This window comes from Terrapene carolina, unplaced genomic scaffold (assembly GCF_002925995.2).
Source record: "Terrapene carolina triunguis isolate 2854851 unplaced genomic scaffold, T_m_triunguis-2.0 Scaffold84, whole genome shotgun sequence".
NCBI lineage: Eukaryota > Metazoa > Chordata > Testudines > Emydidae > Terrapene > Terrapene triunguis.
This window is the reverse complement of record NW_020664435.1, coordinates 42,497,119-42,514,003: the sequence shown is the minus strand read 5'-3', so window position 1 is coordinate 42,514,003 and position 16,885 is coordinate 42,497,119. Positions and strand designations below refer to the sequence as shown.

Here is a 16,885-nt window from a genome sequence, read left to right as displayed (position 1 = left end):
GACTAAAAAAAAAAAATCCTGCCAAAATGAGTTTGCTGCAAGTAAAAATTTTCAATAGGAAATTTTGAAATTAAACAATTTTTGTTTTGCATTGCATGTTTTGGTTTGGTTTTCAATTTTTGGTATTTGGATTTTCAGCGTGTGTGGTATTTTCCCCCTTTGTTGCCTGTCACCCCCTTTTTCCCCACTGGAAATGTTTGGGGTTTTTTAATTGAAAAAGTAAAAAATGTGAGAGGAAGGGCTACTATTTAAAAACTTCATTTCATTTCAAAATTTCCCACAAAAAATAGAAAAAAGTCAATGTAGTGAGGACAGAGTTTAAACAAGTAGGGAGTATTTCACTGACCCTTGCTGTATGACCTTCAAGCTAGAATTCAATGAGCAGACTGGGCTGAATCTTCTCTTACGCCTTTTGTGGTTAGAGAAATGGCTGAGACTTGCTAGTTCCCAGCCAGCCTCGCCTGTGACTCCAGGAGAGAAGGACAGCCTAGAAACCAGCAACCCTTTGTGTCAGTTATATTTATATTCCTAGCATTTGACAAGGTCTAATGGAATCAGTACATATAAATACTGACACCCCCCCCCCCAGCCAGAGAGAGTCCTATAGGGCCTGAATCAAAGCCCATTGAAGTAGGGCTGGCTGAAAAACAACATTTTCTTTTCGCAAAACAGTTATGAGGTTTCAACACTTGTTTTCATTCTAACGTGGAAGGAAAATGACACCTTTTGAAACCTTTGTGTGAAATGGGGAGACCACAAGTTCTATAGGCCAGTGGTTAGGGTACCAGCCTGGGATATGGGAGCCCCAAGTTCAAGTCCCTACTCCAAGTTAGGCGGGGCAGAGACTTACCCCGCATCCCAAATTGGTACCCTAACTCCACTGGACTATAGAAAAAGAGTACCCCTTCTTTCTCAACATTTCTGTTTCAACCGAAAAAAGATTTTGTCAAAAATACTCCAATCAGCTCTACTCTGAAATCAATGAGAGTCTTTCCATTTACTGCTGGCCTTATCCAAAGTCCACTATAATTAATTAAGCTGTTGAGATGATCTCTCATGGAAGGAGTGCAATAAGTAAATTCATTGCTTATATGTATTATTTTTTCAATTATTTCCTTTGTAATTAATTTGGAGATAAACTAAGACAGTTACCCAGAGAAAGAGAATATCCTGTTAATACATTCCAAGGACTTACTAGGGTTTTTTTGTTTGTTTGTTTTTGTTTGGCTTACAACTGCACACAACAAACTCATTCACATACAGACTAAATTACATGTATACATTAGTGTTGTAATGTTGGTATTCCGTTTTTTTTTTTATAGATTGTTAAATGTTCCATTTGGGATCTTTTAGGATGAAAAGAACTGTACAAATGAAACTTATTATTGACTACTACTCAAGTCAGTCTTTTACAAAATCATTCACTACTTTAAGTGTTTCCTGTCCTATTTTAAAGTATTTTTCAAACAGATTGAGATATGAAAATATAGTAAATTCAAATTAAATCAAAAGCCAGATTTTTAGAGTTGGTTATACACAATTATGTGCAGATATCTAAGTTATACAGGCAAATTTGTTAGGAATCACTGGCATTTGGAAGTTTTTGCAGTACACTTCTACCCCGATATAATGCGACCCAATATAACACGAATTCGGATATAACGCGGTAAAGCAGTGCTCCGGTGGGGGCAGGGCTGCGCACTCCGGCGGATCAAAGCAAGTTCGATATAACGCGGTTTCACCTATAACGCAGTAAGATTTTTTGGCTCCCGAAGACAGCGTTATATAGGGGTAGAGGTGTATTTCTGAACTCAATAAATATACCCCTTGTATATCTTTCATTTCTGTTTTAAAAATAAATATTTTGACAACAATCTAGTTTCTCTCTACAACTAGCTAACCTATTACTGTACTCAAACAGAATATGTCTTGCATTTACTTTTTACTTTTAAAAAATTAGGAGAAAACAAAGGGCAAGCAGCCATCAATAACAGATCAATCTCATTAAGCGAGAACATGCACAAGATGTCAGAAGACCAAGAAATCCCCAAACATTTTCTTTTTAAATTCACCTGCCCCTTGATCCTTTCTGTTATACGAGTAATTAAATTTGTCATGGTATATTATGAAGATAAGCTGGTTTACATTTTAAAGCAGAAATTCTGTTCTATACCAGATACACCACACCTGCAATACTGAAACCTGAAACACTGTATCTATAGGTGAAGAACTCTGCTAGTGAAAATGCTCTCCCCAAACCAAAGGCCCATCTAGCCCAGTATCCTGTCTTCCGACAGTGGTCAATGTCATGTAATCATCAAGTGATCCATCCCCTGTCGCCCATTCTCAGCTTCTGGCAAATAAAGCCTAGGGACACCACCCCTGCCCATCCTGCCTACCCTGTTCTGTAGACAACAAGCTCAGTGTTTTTAAAGATATCCACCCACACTACAATGTAACTCTTCTAATGTACACTATGAATCTTGGTTCACGCTCATAATTCAGTGCTGAAGAACATTTATGCAAAGTAAACTAACCCTGCACAGAATCAATATACAATTTAGGAATTGTCAAATGTATACCATCAGTGCAGCATGCAAGGGCAGCTGTTCCATCTATGCAAAAGCTCTTCCCTTCTTCCAAGCTTCCACCTCAACTGAAATGTCAGACTTTGGTGTCTAGACACACACACACACACACCCACACCCCAGCAGAATCTGCATGTAAAGCTGGACCTCAGTCCTGTAGGACCCCCAGCAGTCCACCACAGAACCACCATTGTCCCTGCCTCTGTTTCCCTTAGTTGATTCCAGGATGGAACTTATATCCATCAGTCTTTGTCTGTAACTCCAGTCCTCCAGCTGGGTTACTTGAGTCTTTCCCCTCCCTGGGCTGAAAGGAGTCTGGCCCCCACCCAAAGTTCTACCAGCCCCTTTAGTGGAGCTCCGGTCTATAGTCCCAGGAGTTTGACTTTCATCTCTGGGCCTCCTCTAACCCCCTTTCTGATGTTGCCCCTTTGCAGGTTCCTCCCCTTCTGTCTTCAACAGGGCAGAAGTAAAGTTAAAGCAAAAACACAAAGGCAAATTCCAGTATTCCTGTTATTGTCCCCACCCCTAATCAGGGATCTCAGTTGTCTTTACCACAGTCTGTGTGTGTGGGGAGGGTGGGGGTAGATAAGGATACCCAGGCCCCGCCCTGTTCTCTGGATTACACTAGCAAATAAGGAGTCAGTGAGTTAGGAAATTCATTATATTTAGATATTAATCAATATCCTAGCAGTCCTATCCTAGCAGTCCCAGTTCCCTTTAAAGGTGTGGAACATCAATGGCCTTGGATTATCTTACTTTGGGGAAACTAATAATTCTTGCAGTGCAATCATTGCTACTGTGAACCCTAGAGCTGTTAAAGGGGACAAGAAGCTCTGTGTTTCTAATATAGGAGAAAGGGGAATGGATAGCTCTGGCAAGCTTAACTTGTATAGTATAATTCCATCTCAGTGCAGTTCTGTGCATGTTCTCTGTTATATTGTTTGAGGGTCATTTATATTCTCATGTTGGAAATGATATTAAATGGTGCATATAAATGTATTTGTAACAGGAAGAAATTATTAGAGGTATAGCCTGGGGAAAATGGGTCATCCTGAGCTGATAAGTAGTTGACTCTAATTTTGTAATGAGCCCAAATTCAACAAAAAATAAAAACTCTAAGGGGACAGATCCTCAGCTGGCATAAATTGTCGTAGCACCACTGACAGAGCTATGACAGTTAACACCAGCTGAGGATCTGTTTTGGGGTCTTGTTTTGTTTGGGTTTCCTGTCCAGGGATTATGATAACTGTATGGAGCTGATTTGTTGTACCAGACCAGTCAGCAATGGGGCTGACTTCATGGGACTGGACCTGGCGATACTAGAATTAACTCTGTAACACATACAGGACATGATCTGGTGGCAGCTGAGCAGATGGAACTGACTTCACAGGCAGGGCCAGGCCACAGCCAAGCTGACTTCATGGAAGCAGACTTGGCAATAGCAGAGCTGGTGGACTGATTTTATTGGACCAGGATCTAGCACTAGCACGCCTGGAGAAGCTGACTTTGCAGAATCAAACCTGGCAGCCACAGATTGGAGCTGGACCTGGTAGTGCAGACTTCACTGGATGGCAGTGGACAAGCTCAGGAGAACCACCTCCTGGTGCCTACTTGACCACCACAGAGTCTAGCTGGAGTAATGAGTAAGCAAGGTTTGGCGTAGGTGAGGACTGTGTTGTGAATAACAGTTCTGGGCCACCGACAAGCTGGCAATTAATTACTGAGAATGTGGACTCAGCCACATCCCTCATAAGTTGTTTGTGTCGTGCTCATTTCATTTTTCATGTAAATAGAAGTTTATCTTGTTTCTCCCTCCTCCCCCAATAAAAGGTATTTGTGGTTTCATATTCCCAAGGATTCCTGAATGCTTGTCAGTGGGGAAGAAACACCTGCAACAGGAGAAAAGAGGATTTAAACTATCCGTTCCTAAACCTGGGAGTGGATAAGGGTTTTAGGTGAGAGGTCAAGCCAATCATTTTAGTTAGTTTAAAAAGGACTTAGACAGAAATGCACCAGGCCTTTACCACTGCTAACAACACCGGGGCCAGGGCCGGCTCCAGCATTTCTGCCGCCCCAAGCAAAAAAAAAAAAAAAGCCGCGATCGCGACCAGCAGCGGCAATTGGAAAAAAAACCAGCCGCGATCGGCGGTGGCAGTTCAGCTGCAGGTCCTTCGCTCCTAGAGGGAGTGAGGGACCTGCCGCCCCCGAATTGCCGCAGATGCCGCCCCTCTCCCTTGGCCGCCCCAAGCACCTGCTTGTTAAGCTGGTGCCTGGAGCAGGCCCTGCACCTGGCTGCAGGGTTATGTGACTGCTATTTTACAGTATGATTAATTTTGGAAATTTTTAAAACTTCATTTTATTGTTAAGTGACAATTGTTTAAATATACTTTTAATGTGATGGTTGCTATAAAAGTTCACCGTAGTACATTGGAATTAAAACTAACTTCCTCCTGGTGATCTTAGTTCCTAACTTATATACTGTATACCCATCATCTCTCTGAACGGGGATGCAAATACTACACAAACAGCCTCTGTCATGATAGCCAGGCACTTCCACTTCCAGTCAGAACTTGGCAGTATAGAGAAGAATGAAAACAAAATATAACAGAAGAATAAGCTAAGTTGTTTTCTGTGGAACTACTCATAAGCCCCAATTCCCGATAAAGTAAATGGAACTCCAACAAAGCACCTAAAGACATGCTAAATATGGATAGTTTGGTGAATCAGGGCCATAGTGCATAAAATTAAATACATGCATAAGTTTTTGCAGGATTGGGGCCTTAGCTGGCATTTCTTGACTTCTGAGTACCTAACTGTGCAACTTTAAAGGTCTCTGAATCTATATTTTTTAATGGTGGCAGTACATAGTCCCTTAAAAGTTTACATGAACAAATTATTTTTTCTAAAATATCTGCCTTTGTATTGACACCTTCGTGAATCACAGCTGCACTCCTTCCCACACTGATCCGTCTCAATGGATTGGAGCAGTTTTATATCTCAACCATAACAAGGCACACATCTTCTAATATAATAAAGATTGTTTTGTTTGCTTTTAAATACATTTTTTTCTCAGCGTCTAGATATTTAAACGTTCCAATAGGTTTTATTTCATTTTTATGACTTTTCCTCTTGACAGAAAATACATGGCCAGTTACCAGCTCCATTCTTTCATTCCAATTTTCTGTCATTACCCAATGTAACAGACAGCTTTCTTATGCAAATTATCATTGTTCTCAGTATGTTTGCCCGGTCATAGAGCTCCTCATTTCATGTTAATTACACAAGATTCCCCCCCAAAAAAATTCATGCTGTACCAACAAGATAAAGGACACAAAAGGAATCCAAGAGAAAATTCAGCTGACTGACAGGACAAGCAGTGGGACATAATTTTTCAATTTCTACTCATTGAAAACACTGCTCAAAAAGGAAAAAGATTGTTCACCAATTCATTGCTGCTTTTTAGATTTTTTTCCTTTGTAAGAAGTTTATTTAGAGCAAAATCAACATTTCTTAAGCCAGTAAAACTATAACTGAATCTGTCTTCATCTAATTTAATGAAAATGGAATGTTCAAAGACAACTCTCTGTCTGGGAAAAATGTCTATTTTGTCCCATGTCTTACTTCTGAAACACTCTTTATTCAGGCCTTAAATATAGCCTACAAATCTGGAAAAACTGGGCTTGTGCCCTTTTCTGCTTCCTTATGATGTATAAAGAAAGCTGGACAGGAATTTTAGAAGTGGAAAGGACAGGAGATGCTGGTTGAGTTTTTTAATATTAAAAATTCAGGTCCTATCTGGGGTTGTGTATACACTTGACTTTTTGAGAAAATGCCAATCACTTACTACGCTACCATGGATGCAGCTTCACTACTACCAATGGTAGTGAAAGTGGGAGGTTCCCACTCCTCCCCAAAAAGTCTATAATATATGTAATAAAGTAGATATATTTATTATTTGTTTTACAATAGTATCTACACACACACACACACCTGGTCAGTATTGTTTATGTGAAAGAGTTAAAAACTTCCACATCCTCCTCTTTATTAGGCTTATAAAACTTAATATAGGTTTCAATGAAAGGAGGAAAAAAATGTCAAAGCACACTAATGTTAACTGAATGGGAAGCAAACTATTTTGTTCGCTCCACTTCAGGCTTGGAATCTGATTTAAATTCACAAGGAATGTTTCTCTTGATATTATCTATTTAACACAACCATTAGAAGACTATAAAATTACCATCAGGGATAAAACCTCATAGAATTGGAATGGAATTATTCTGCTAAATTAATATTAGGCAACTAATATTGCTTTCAACAGACTTTTTTCATTAAGAGAAACTTTATATATCAATCAAGTCTGTTGTCTGAATCAATCTAAACAATTTCAGTAACAGTTCAGTAAAAAAATAAAATTTCAGAAAAGACTCTGTCAGAGACAGAAGAAAGAGAAAAAAGTTTTACAGCTCATTCTGAGATTTCCTGCCAGGATACTGAAGTAGCTGTCTTGAAGAACGTGACACACACTTTCCTACCTCTGTAACTGTCAGATTCAGTAGACTGGGCAATCGCTGTTCAGGAAAGCCAAATAGAAATCTATTTATGGACAGTGGCTGAAGCTATTAATTTCAATAATGTGGTATGCTGTATGCACATGTAGATCTTCCCAAACTAGCTAGTAAATATGTGCAAGCTTCTATTCATTTTTGAGTAAACTGGAAGTTTTCAAGAGAGTGCTGTGAACAAAACAATACTAAAACTAACAGGAATATTATATGCGGAAATGTTTGCAATAAGGTGAACGTGGCAAGTTTATCAGGGCAGCATATAAAATGAAACTGTAGGAATGCCAGAGACAGGCTACAAATTGCTGGGACATGTTCCCATTTTTTTTAAACCAAAACTTTACCCAAAGGTACCCAATTAAAACTTTCATTAACTATCAGCATTTTGGACACATTTATTTCAAGTAATCATCAACCATGTGGGCTGTCTGCAGATTTAAAACATCTGTCCTTCCTAACGGGATTCAAATACATTCAGGCTGAGATTTTCAAACATAGGTGCCTAAATCCATATTAAAGTGCCTAAATAAATGGCCTGATTTTCAAAACTGCTGAGTATCCAACAGTTCTCACTGAAATCAGCTGGGTACACAGCACTTCTGAAAATCAGGCCATTTATTCAGGCACCTAAAAATGGATTTGGACATGCCTGAAAATCTTGGCCTATGTAAAATAGATTAGAGTTCCTTGGTTAGGAAGTTAATCATTCAAATTGGGAGCATTTCATTTAAAACAAATGTGTCTGCAACACATAACAGGCATGAAGGTTAAAAGAAAACATGCCTATGATTACCTTTGCCTTGCGAAAATGGTAGACTACCAGCATGCTTATGAAGTCCAACAGCATACAGAGCGTTTGGAATGAGATGATAGCAAGCCGTAAATACTTGTCCTCCTGTGCATAGCAGGGAGTATCATCTGTACAGTAAGAACATCCTTCCCTGCAGGGTAGGCAGGTGTAGACTTCCTCAGACATCTTGCCTCCAGAGAAGTGATTATCTGTATCTTTTCCTGAAAGTATCAAATGGGGGAAGTAAACCATCTTTAATTTCATGGCACAGGCAGTTCACACATACAGGAGCAAAACACTTCTCTGTTGACCTCTCTTCCACTCCCCATTTTCCTCTCTCACTAATTTACAGCACAGCTAGCAGGGATTGTTCAGGTCGCTTCACCTGGAAAATGCAGTCCAGTTTAGAAATCAGAGGAGAGCAACCTCACATGCCAAATGTTTTCCCATTATTCTTAAAATAGGTTCAGATTGTAAAGTTAGTTCTGTGAAGGCAACTGGTGAATGACAGAATTTATCACTGCAGAGGCCTGGAGCGTGGGGAAAAGAAATGTTATACTTACTGAGACATGAAGACCAGACCCTGCTAGCTACTTAACACTCAGAGTACAGACTCTGATCTGATTTTTTATTGTTCCTTAATTCCATAAAGATGTTATCTATAGAGTTAATTACCTTCAAATTAGATAAAACCCTATTTAATTAACAATTGTTCAGCACACTATTGGATGATTACTCAGTTCCTTACCCAAAGTGGAACTCATTCTTGGGTACTTTACCTAATTTTCATTTACAAACACAAACCCTGAGAGCAGGAAGTCTTGTAAGTATGTTAACATACTTGTCTATCTCGGTGGTTCTCAACATTTTTGTACTGGTGACCCCTTTCGCTTAGCAAGCCTCTGAGTGCGACCCCCCCCCTTATAAATTAAAAACACTTTTTTATATATTTAACACTATTATAAATGCTGGAGGCAAAGCAGGGTTTGAGATGGAGGCTGACATCTCGCGACCCACCATGTAGTAACTTCGTGACACCCAGTTTGAGAACCCCGGTCTATCTAAATCAGTGATTCTCAGTTTTTTTCCATGCTGTGATCCCCTTTTCCACACCATGAAACCCTCTCGAATGTCCTTCTATTCAGCTGGATTCTTGCTGGGATACCCGCCCCGCACCTGCAAATTTACCAATATAGCAAGGGTATGCAGGTCATGACCCAAAGACACCTGTTTACAATCTCCAGTATGAGAGCTCCTGATCTATATACAATCTGTTAACATTGGCCAAGAACAGTATTCTTTTTTTTTATTTTGACACTCCTACGGGGGGGGGGGGGGGAAATGTTCACAGAAACAATTTGCACAAATTTCAAACCTTGAGAAAACAATAAGGTTATGTCTACGTTACACATTGCTTTCAGGGGCATGTAGTGTAACTATGGCTGCACGCCACAGTGAAAAACACACCGTGTCCACACCATGGACACATGTCAGTGAAAGGCTCTGGCAGAGGGGAGGCAGCGGGGAAAGGCTAAGCCTTTTTCCTACTGTCTCCCCCCACCAAAGCCTTTTGCCACCGACAGAGCTTTCCCTGTGTCAGGGAAGGGTTCCAGACATGGGGAGCTGTCGGAGCCTTCCCCCGCTGCCAGAGCCTTTTGCTGTGGTGGAAATGACTCTAGCAGCAGGAGGCAGTGGGACTCTACAGTGCTAAAAATAACAGTGTAAACAGGGAGCACGGCTTGGCCAGTAGAGAAGGAGAAGTATATATACTTCAGGAACATACTCATACCCTTCAGGTGTATCTTTACTGTACTGGCTTCATCCATGCCTCACCGTTTACTCTGCTGTTTATACCCATGTCAGGGGGCTAAGTGGGTATGTATACTATACGCTGCTGAACGAATCCTGCAGTGTAGATACACCCCTAGTATATAACAGTTCAAGAAACCAAGTGAACTTCTGCAAAACTTGTCAGCGGCATAGTGGCAAGTTGGGAAGTGCATGAGTTAGGAGGAAGAATTTAGAGGCTGATTTAGGTCTCATGGGATCTATCAGCAAACCTCTGCATGATAGGTACAGGCAGGCACTGACATTGCAGATAATTCAGAATTAAATGGAGTAAAGTAGAAAGGAAAAGGAGAGATGTAAAAAAAAAAAATAGTAAACCAAAGTTGCTGGAAGTGCTAAATACAAACTCTAGGTAGGATTTAGGGGCTTCCATAAATAACTTTTGGAAAATTTGATGAAAGCTCCAAGCAATTTAGTGTCAAAATAAATGTGACACCTTTCTTCACTTTTCACAAGAGCTGGGAATTGCTCCAGTATCTTCCATCAAAATTACCCTCCTGCAGCAATGTATGCAGTACGACTTGCATCTGTTGGTTCCTGCTCTTCATCCCAGTGGTGCTATATATGTATATGGCTAGTAAAGAACTTTTGGAACCTTTGGAACGAAATTTGTGAAGTAGCAAAAAATAACTTTAAGGATAATTCTCTCTTGTTTTCAGGTGTGTGAGAGCATGTGCACAGACAGGCTAAGTCTGTAGGAGGTGAGGACAGAATGCATACGTTATGGGTCTAATCCTATTGTCTTAATCAGAGTTTTACCTTTGCAACTCGATAACATTGCCATAATATTCTGATATTAGCAATAAGGCTGTCAAGCGATTAAAAAAATAATTGTGATTAATCGTGTGATTAACAGCATGATTAATTTTTTAAACAATAATAGAATACCATTTATTTAAATATTTTGGATGTTTTCTACATTTTCAAATATAGTGTACAGTCTATATTGTGCAGTGTTCACTTTATGTTATTTTTATTATAAATATTTGCACTGTAAAAAACAAAAGAAATAGTATTTTTCAATTCACCTAATACGAGTACTGTAGTGCAATCTCTTTATCATGAAAGTTGAACTTACAAATGTAGAATTATGTACAAAAAAAGTCCACTCAAAAATAAAACAATATAAAGCTTTAGAGCTTACAAATCCACTCAGTCCTACTTCTTGTTCAGCCAGTCACTCAGACAAACAAGTTTGTTTACATTTGCAGGAGATAATGCTGCCTGTTTCTTGTTTACGTCACCTGAAAGTGAGAACAGGCATTCGCATGGCATTGTTGTAGCTGGCGTCTCAGGATATTTATGTGCCAGAGGCACTAAAGATTTATATGTCCCAACCTGCTTTACCTACCATTCCAGAGGACATGCGTCATTTTCATTATCTGAGTCAGATGCCACCAGCAGAAGGTTGGTTTTCTTTTTTGGTGGTTTGGTTCTGTAGTTTCCGCATCAAAGTGTTGCTCTTTTAAGACTTCTGAAAGCATGCTCCACACCTCGTCCCTCTCAGATTTTGGAAGGCACTTTGTGAAATATATGGCAGAATGCAAGTAAAACCGAGGAGACATACAATTCTCCCCCAAGGGGTTCAGTCACAAATTTAATCAACGCATTATTTTTTAACAAATGTCATCAGCATGGAAGCATGTCCTCTGAAATGGTGGCCGAAGCATGAAGGGGCACACAAATGTTTAGCATATCTGGCACGTAAATACACTGCAATGCTGGCTACAAAATTGCCATGTGAACATCTGTTCTCACTTTCAGGTGACATTGTAATTAAGAAGTGGGCAGCATTATCTTCCGTAAATGTAAACAACCTTGTTTGTCTTAGCGATTGGCTGAACAAGAAGTAGGACTGAGTGGACTTATAGGCTCTAAAGTTTTACATTGTTTTGTTTTTGAGTGCAGTTATGTAACAAAAAAAATCTACATTTGTAAGTTGCACTTTCATAATAAAGAGTTCGCACTACAGTACTTGTATGAGGTGAACTGAAAAATACTATTTCTTTTGTTTATCACTTTTACAGTGCAAATATTTGTAATAAAAATAATAAGATAAATTGAGCATTGTATACTTTGTATTCTGTGTTGCAATTGAAATCAATATATTTGAAAATATAGAAAAACATCAAAAATATTTAATACATTTCAATTGGTATTCCATTGTTTAACAGTGCAATTTAAACTATGATTAATTGTGATTAATTTTTTTTTAAGTGTAATTAATTTTTTTGAGTTAATCACGAGTTAACTGCGATTAATTGACAGCCCTAATTTGCAATATTCCCTACATTTAGTGTAGGGGCTACTCTAGGGAATCTCTCACTTTCCATAGTAACAATGTAATGGGATGGCAGTGTCCAGGAACCCATATAGGAACACGGGATTTCTCTGTGGAGCCTCATCCTAAATGCAGGTACTAAAGCCCTGAAAAAAGTACTAGTGACTCATGCAGGTAAGTGGATTTTATTAGCGCCAACCAGGATATAAGAGGAGATGTAGTCTCTCTCTGACCCAGAGAGAAGTAAGAGATGGGAGACAGAAGCTCCCATGGGGTGAGAGAAGGGAAGCTAGAAACAACCAAACTTGGGTCAGTTGAAGAATCCCACAAAAAGTGATCTCACCAACTATTAGTTACCCAAGAAGGACGAGAAGTCATTGCCACCAAATTCAGCATCGACTTTAATTTTGTTCCAAAGTCCATTAATCTGGGAAACTTTCTGGACTCCAGAATTTCTCATTTCCACATATCCCATATATGTAATTCTGCCTGTCAGCATTCTGGGAGCTCTGCCAGCATTAGGGTCAGAGTGAGGCAAAAGACTAAATCTCTATTTACTGAACTGCTGATAGACCAATGAATAACCAGCAGATCCACATCACTTCTCTATCACCTTCCCTACATCCCATCCATCCTCACATCCAAATTAATAGTACACTATTGGTTTTCAGAGTTTGCTATGAGCTAGCTCACCCTGCCTCTGACCTCATGTCCACCTGTTCTCCAAGCTCTCATCTGTTCCCTTCATATTTTCCATAGATGGGAGTCGCCTTTCACTTGTTCTACCCATCTAGCTAGAAGTCTCTCTCTTCTTCTAAGCCACTTGATCATCTCTTTAATCCTCACAGTTCTGGTTTACAAGCAAGCCCTTCCTTAATGTACTCTGTATTGTGGCCACTATATAAATACAATAAAATATTTTAATATCGTAAATCAGGGATGACCAACCTGAGCCTGAGAAGGAGCCAGAATTTACCAATGTACATTGCTAAAGAGGCACAGTAATATGTCAGCAGCCCCTCATCAACTACCCCGCTCCCAGCATCTCCCACCCACCGGCAACCCTGCCAATCAGCGCCTCCCCCTCCCTCCCCACACCTCCCAATCAGCTGTTTCATGGTGTGCAGGAGGCTCTGTGGGGAGAGGGAGGAGCGAGGGCATGGCAGACTCAGGAGAGGGGGCAGGAAGGAGTGGAGTGGGGGCAGGGCCTGTGGCAGAGCCAGGGGTTGAGCAGTGAGCACCCCCCAGCACATTGGAAAGTTGGTGCCTGTAGCTCCAGCCCCGGAGTCGGTGCCTATACAAAGAGCCGCATATTAACTTCTGAAGAGCCGCATGTAGCTCCGGAGCTACAGGTTGGCCACCTCTGTCATAAATGCTGAAAAAACAGCATTTACATATTTACCAGAATTAAGACATTTAAATTTTTATTTACATCAGATATTGGCTATGGATTAAAAGTTTTGCATGATGTAAAACATGAAACTATTATAATTTTTTCTTAAATCTTTAACCTTGACAAATTGTCAAAAATATATTTTAATCCGTGTTCTCAAGCATTTATTTATGTAAGTTTTGCTTGGATGTTTTTTTCATGTCTATGCATGTCACACGTTATAGAGATAAACTGATAAACAGTTGCATGTTACAGCAAATATCACAGGGATATGGCTTTATAGTGAAAAGCATACCTTGGTTTAGCCATATCTGGTGAAATGATTCCAGTTGTCTTTAAAGCATCCTGGGTCATTAATATGCATCTAAGGCACTGCTTGCTTTGAGTAATTATGTGATGAGTATCTTTTGACTTAAGAAAGATTCTTCCTTACAGTTAATCCGCAGATGATATATATTGGGCCTGGCTGAAATTTTTCAGAATTTGACAAAAAGTTTCCCATTATCAACAATTTTCCCCCTCACAAAACATTGCCACTTTTATATGCATACACACAGTCTCTCTAACAGACATTCCTATTTATTGTTACGGCTGCCATTGAACAAGAAATTTGTTGGGGTGGGGAGTTTAAACCCAACCTATTCCCCAGGTTACATGACCTGAAGCACTGCAAGACGGCAACATTTCCCTCTGAGTATGTGCAAAAATGAAGAGTTCCACCTTCTAGCCTCTGACCAATTGTTCACCCACTTGAGGGATGCAACATCCACTCAAACGGAGAGCAGCTTAAGTGATGCATGAAACGTGAACACTTCACTGCAGCACTGGCAGGAATGAGGCTCCTTGTGCCACACTCTTGTGCTGTTACGGCAACATCCTGGGCCCAAACATGGCTCCAGCAGACTTTTCTGCCCAAAAGTGGCACTGGCTGGGGACCGCGGAGAAAAGAAAACAGTTCAGTGAGTAGGCAATGACTGGTAGCCAGATCCTGCTCTATTTAAGTCAACTGGAGTTTTGCCTTTCACATCAACGGGCACACGACCAAGCAGATAGAAAGTACTGAAAGAGTTAGAAATAAAGAGAGAATAAGGAAGGGCCACAGAGAAGGAAAAGACTAAAGGGACAGTGGAAAGGAAGGATAAATTGAGTGAAGGGAAAAGAAAAGTTTAGCTGAAAGGAAAGGGAGAAGGCATAAAAATGAATATGAAAGAGTAATTGAGAGAATGTGTGAATATTAAAAGGAAAAATAAGAAGCTTAAAATGGCAGAATCAGTATAGAAGTCTTGAAGAGATGAAAAAGGTTGGCATTAGAAAGGGAAAAATAAAAATATAAAGGAATTTTAAAAAATTAATCTGCAGGGGAAGAAAAATCCTAATCAAAACTGAAAGTATGAGGAAAAGGCACCCAGTTACTGTAGACAATAAAAAAGAAAAGAAAAAGTGGAGTGAAGAAGGAACAAAAGTGTATTTATTTTTATTGGTTTACTACCAAAATATTATCTATCATGAGTATTTTCACAAACAAATAGATATCTACACAAACCAAAACACACACACAGGTACCTACACATACATAGGAATATATATTTAGATACATATATTAATAAATACAGAGAGAGAGAGAGAATGAACAGATGCATACATCCATGTATTCACAAGTAGAAAGTGGTGTGGGAATAATGTGTCCTCCTAAGGCACAAGCTGGCCCATCAGTTGTAAGCTCTTTAGGATAAGGACCTGTCATATGTCTAAAAATACCTTTAGCACATTATTTTTATGTATATACATTTTACACACACACACACAGCTGCATTAAAAAAATGGTAATGTTGCAACATCAAACACATAAAAGTTAGGAAATGCCAGAATTAAGGTTATGTGTACAATCTTAATTCAACCCCTTGTGCATATGCCGTCTTCAGTTACATGATCTCATAGTAGTTTTTTCTCAATTCACCCTGAGGCAGACTCCCACCATAGAAAATTTCAGGCCAAATAATTAAAGTTCGGCAAAGTTATAAACCTGAAAACACAGTCTTACAATCGGAAGTCTTGGGCAATCTTAACAACAGGCATCACTACCAGAGCTACCTTTAATAACTTTCAAAAATATTCTAAAACATCAGAAAAGAGTATGCTCCATCCTAACGTACTGAGAAAAGAAAGATACAGCACACATTTTGGAGACCTCTGAGCAAGGTTCTAGGCACTCAGAAGCTTTTCAACCAATGTCTGGAGGACTCTTCTTTATCTAGATAAACACATAAGGGAAAATAAATAGCCTCAGCAGTGATTTGCAAAGAACTTCTCTGTCAATTACTCTATTGTGAATTATTATTAGCTCACCGACAATCTAGTTTTAGCCCTGAAATCTAAGTATTACCAGGATCATCACAGAAATATTCACCAATTGCTCTACAGCAGGTTTTCAGCTAGAATTAATGATTTTTCTTCTTCTTTGTATCTCAGCATGTTAAACATTCCCTATTCTTACTGTTATGTGAAATGTAATTATCCAATCAGTATTTGGCCAACACATCTGGAAAGTGCGAATCCTAAAATATGGTGCCTGTTCTGAAGTACTTTAGGAATCCAAAAAAACCTCAGTAAATTACATGAAACCTGAATGGTAATCAGCACGTGAATGAGTTATGACTGGCATCAAACCACTCGGCAGAACTGAAGATCCCAGCAATGAAGCCTTCCTTAAAGGTTTTTAAGGTCAGGCTTGACAAAGCCCTGGCTGGGATGATTTAGTTGAGAATTGGTCCTGCTTTGAGCAGGGGGTTGGACAGGATGACATCCTGAGGTCCCTTCCAACCCTGATATTCTATGATTCTGTGATTCTAAGCCAATTCAGAGTACACAAAGAAATATACTTTTAAAATCTCCTCAGCATATAAAGCAATAAAACAACAGATTAAGGAAATGTTTTGTAAGGTTTCTGAGATTTCTTTGCCTCGCCAGTGATGTTTACAGCACTGAGTACGCTGCCCTCATTTCAATGCATTATAAATACTAACATTAAACAACAATGAGAATATGGTAGAATGCTAACTAAGGCAAATGCAGAAATGAAAAGTCAGCCCTGAAATAACTCAGAACTCTGATGATGGACTGTAGGAAACGGCTGTATAGCAGAACTTATTCCAGAATCTCCTTTTCCACCCTGTTGTTATTTTTGGCCTGCCAAGATTAATGCTTGAAACCAAGGCCTATTGATGGTCAATGAACTTTTAAGTTAAGTGAGAGTCCTACTTTAATTTTCTCAATATAGCCTTCCTGTATAGTTTATTTATTGAAGATGGTCACACACTGCCCCACTAGAGATCAAGGACCTTGTCTAAGTACTATCATCTACAACAAACAGCATTATTTGTCCCTGCAGCAGATGAATACTGAATACTAAGAGTACCCAGGGAA

The 16,885-nt window shown here is 39.5% G+C and overlaps 1 protein-coding gene across 1 annotated transcript in view; it reads right to left on the bottom strand.

Annotated features, from left to right (window-relative positions):
- GPR158 (G protein-coupled receptor 158) overlaps window positions 1-16,885 on the bottom strand; it is a 353,319-nt gene that overhangs the window by 169,867 nt on the left and 166,567 nt on the right. The window contains exon 4 of the mRNA XM_026649344.1: window positions 7,944-8,161. Within this exon, the coding sequence (XP_026505129.1) occupies window positions 7,944-8,161 (218 nt within the window). The remainder of the gene's footprint in view (window positions 1-7,943; window positions 8,162-16,885) is intronic.